The 3,796-nt window shown below is 38.0% G+C and overlaps 1 protein-coding gene across 1 annotated transcript; it reads right to left on the bottom strand.

The window, feature by feature from the left end:
• Positions 1-319: 319 nt before the first annotated feature.
• On the bottom strand, positions 320-3,707 carry LOC134879116 (protein mono-ADP-ribosyltransferase PARP11-like). The gene is made up of 7 exons (XM_063905443.1): positions 3,467-3,707; positions 3,247-3,361; positions 3,105-3,174; positions 2,932-2,995; positions 2,246-2,379; positions 2,007-2,158; positions 320-1,918 (listed from the first exon to the last, which is right to left on the bottom strand). Exons 1-7 carry the CDS (start codon positions 3,560-3,562, stop codon positions 1,620-1,622), a joined length of 930 nt encoding a protein of 309 aa, XP_063761513.1. The 5' UTR covers positions 3,563-3,707; the 3' UTR covers positions 320-1,619.
• Positions 3,708-3,796: the final 89 nt, after the last annotated feature.

The raw sequence follows: 3,796 nt of genomic DNA, 5'->3' as shown, positions 1-3,796 counted from the left end.
CTTGGGTAAGAAATAAAGACAATGCTGGGGGAATGAAGCCGGATGAAGTTAAGACTCCCCCTTTAAGAGTTAGGTGCAGAGAAAATGGCAAAATGTGCTATTAAAACCACTTACCATAATGTAACCCAGCCAGCTGATCTCTGCCACGTTTCCAACAGGTATTTCTAAAACAAAGTGCATACAGCGCCCTCTGCTGACAGTTTCCCTTAGGTACAAATGATCAAATGTATGTCTTTCTTTTCATTGAAAATGATCTATACTAAATTAATAAAGCCCTCTCCATAACATTTGCAATCCTTTAGGCCTCTAAATGCATTAAAAAAAATACATGTTTCATTCTCTGTATACAATATAGTTGTATTATTTATTTAAATTGTTGAAAACTCGCTCAGCCAGTGATGTCAGCACAGTGTGAGTAAGCTATTTGCTTCAATTGTGAAGGACGTCAGTGAATGGAGTGTGTTGAAAATGTACACCTGCAGAGAGTGCGTCAAGCTTTCTGGCTTGAGTTCACTTTCTATTGTGGCGCCAGGTGAAAGGGATGATAACAGTTTGGAAGTACTGGTTGTGCTGCTAACAACTATTCTACACTACCTGCACATGTAAACAGTGTGGTACTGATAGTGTATGTTGTAGCAGTGCCCTTACTGCATTATCTATGCCTCAAGTCATTTTAGGCCATTTATTCCACAGATAAATTACAGATAGTAAAATGTATCAAATTACACAATAAAGAGATTTCCGTTTGGTTCTGAAAACAATATTTATTTATGAAGCTCACCTGTTTTGAAGTCAAAGATACATCTGCGTAATGTTAGATTACTGTAAATCATATGACTAAAGTCACCTGGTAAAAATAAAAAATAGTACTTATAATTATACTATACTATTTTTATTTGTAGCATTACTTCCTTTCATAATTGGTTACCTACGGTATGTAAAAATACACTGCCCGGCCAAAAAAAAGGTCACACACTCTAGTATTCGTTGGACCGCCTTTAGCTTTGATTATGGCACACATTCGCTGTGGCATCGTTTCCACAAGCTTCTGCAATGTCACAACATTTTTTTCTGTCTTGCATTAATTTTTCGCCAAGATCTTGTATTGATGACTGGAGATTTGGACCACGGCGCAAAGTCTTCTCCAGCACATCCCAAAGATTCTCTATCGGGTTCAGGTCTGGACTCTGTGGTGGCCAATCCATGTGTGAAAAGGATGTCTCATGCTCCCTGAACCACTCTTTCACAATTTGAACCCGATGGATCCTGGCATTGTCATCTTGGAACATGCCCGTGCCATCAGGGAAGAAAAAATCCATTGATGGAATAACCTGGTCCTTCAGTATATTCAGGTAGTCAGCTGACCTCATTCTTTGGGCACATAACGTTGCTGAACCTAGACCAGACCAACTGCAGCAACCCCAGATCATAGCACGGCCCCCCACAGGCTTGTGACCTTTTTTTTGGCCGGGCAGTGTATTATGATATATGAGTCCAGCTCCTTCTTTAGAAATGTAGTTTAAAAGATGTCGTAAATAAATAAAAAGTCTTCAAAGACTATGAGAGGTTTTTTAGTTAAACAGGCTGATATTGCAGATTCTCAATATCCTCTGTTCTCTTCATCTATACTGAATCAAATACTCAGGGTATATTTGATTTGGATCAAAAATAACAAAGATCTTGGGATGATTGATATCATCCACACAGCTGTAGTGAGTGTTCTCAGTAATTCCATGATCAGGTTTCAGATACTCAGCCTGTCCAACCTTTGATTTTCCGATTATCACACGAGCCAGAAATATCACTTTGGTGCAGACACCTGGAACACCAAGTGTTTCCCTTCCATACAGCTGCAACGGATGTATGCTGCCTACACTGAATTTGTCTGCATATGTGGCGTGTTTTGCAAAATATATCCCTGAATAAAAATACAAAGGAACTGAGATCAGAATTGGCAGTTATTCATATTGTGTATATATATATTGTTGCACAGTCAATTAGCTTACCTTTGCCATACATGCAGCCATGTTTTCCAGTCAGTCGTAAATCAAAGTTATACTTGCAAATGCTGTCAACATTCGTACTATCTGTCCCATGAAAGAGTCTCTTCTCCTGAATTAGTTTGGCATCCTGGATTCGCATTAGCTGCTTCTTTTTCCTTTGACACACATAAAGGGAAGAAGCATTTTGATGACAAAGAACTATGGAGTGAATGAGGAGAGACAAAGCGAAAACACTTCCTCACCGACAGTACATCTCCCATAGGTCCATATTCTGTATCCTGATGATTGATACGATGGCTGCCGCCAACAATCCCTCTGTCTTCACGTAGTCTGCCACAGTGTGATACTCAGGGGTGAGTTCATTGAGAGGGATTAACTGTCACATATATAAAAGAAAATACATCTGATAAAGGCAGAACATGTACATATAAGTATTTATAGTGGGAATTATGAAGAGACTTGTACTTTACTTGAGTATTTTGGCTATTTTGTACTTTTACACCACTACAATTCAGAGAAATGGTGTACTTTTACTCCACTACATTTATTTAATACCTTTAGTTAATTTACAGATTTGGATTAATGATGTGAAATATATTAAACCCTTAAATCAGACTTTAGTTCCACCTGGAGTAAATTCAGCAGCTACCCTGCAGTATACAAAGCCATTAAAACTAGCTGCACCTTTATTATACTTATAGTCAAAACATATGATGACATAATGAATATATTATCTCGATTTGCATAATGAGTACTTTTACTTTTGGTACTTTCCATTTTGATGCCGACACTTTTGTATTTGTACCTGTAACAGAATATTCCTACACTCAGATCTTGTACTTTTACTTAAGTACAAGATCTGAGTTCTTTACATATATACAAATGATCACTTGAATGAAAAACATATATTTATTTGTGTATACGTCACCTGATATGGACACTTTGGATCCACCTTTTCCCAGAAGACAGGAGGAGCACTGTAGCAGGAGCAACTGTGGGATAATGAAAACTGTGCTGAGTTTCACTTTCACTTTCCAGGAAACTATACCTATCTATACCTCACAAATCTTGTTTTATTCACGCGTTTCAAACCTCATTTACCTTCTTTCAATGTTGACAGCCTTTTGGATTGTTCTCTGCCTTCCTGTGAGGAGGTCAGTCTGTAACATGGCTGTTTAAAACACAGTAGTCAGTCAAGTTCTTTATGAGGACTTAATGAGAACAAAAACATGCCGTCAGATACCTGAGAAGTCGATCTTGCGTTGACTATTACAGGATGATGTATTCAATACTCCTTTAGAGTTTTTTTGGTAATATTTTTCAATATCCTCGCTCCTCAGGGGGTAATCAGGGTCGTCCTGCAGGATGGACAGAAGGTAAGAAAAGATCAACTATTCTGCTTCATATACATCGCTTTTATATTTTGACTTGGATAAAAATCTTAAGAAAAGTTAACATTTTACCTCAAATCTGTGCCACCTTCCACAGTCTGCCAGATAATACCAACACCATGGGGAGTCTGATAAGTCCATGTATTCCACTTCCTCATTGCTACACATTGTCCAGACAGAAATGTAATAAATATCACAAATCAGCTGAATTAATATGTTTCAATAGGTCCTTCAGCTTTCTGGTGCTCAGTTAGCTGTTAAAGTAGTTATTGACCTTTCTCATGTACAGTATGAATGACATGTCACTCATAGCCACACCTCTCAGGTAGGCCGGCTTCCCTGTTTTAAAAGGGGAAGGTAACACTGGGACTGTGTGAATAAATTAGAAATATTTTTAAATGA

Source organism: Eleginops maclovinus, chromosome 17 (assembly GCF_036324505.1).
Source record: "Eleginops maclovinus isolate JMC-PN-2008 ecotype Puerto Natales chromosome 17, JC_Emac_rtc_rv5, whole genome shotgun sequence".
NCBI lineage: Eukaryota > Metazoa > Chordata > Actinopteri > Perciformes > Eleginopidae > Eleginops > Eleginops maclovinus.
The sequence above is the reverse complement of the archived record's forward strand: the minus strand, read 5'-3'. Positions and strand labels throughout refer to the sequence as shown.

Bases quoted from the DNA above. Each gene is read 5' to 3' on its own strand.
- LOC134879116 (XM_063905443.1), bottom strand. From the start codon at position 3,562: ATGTGTAGCAATGAGGAAGTGGAATACATGGACTTATCAGACTCCCCA. The intron at 3,362-3,466 runs GTAAAATGTTAA...TCCATCCTGCAG, and splicing joins GAAGGTGGCACAGATTTGAG to GACGACCCTGATTACCCCCT. The intron at 2,996-3,104 runs GTAAATGAGGTT...ATTATCCCACAG, and splicing joins GCTGTCAACATTGAAAGAAG to TTGCTCCTGCTACAGTGCTC.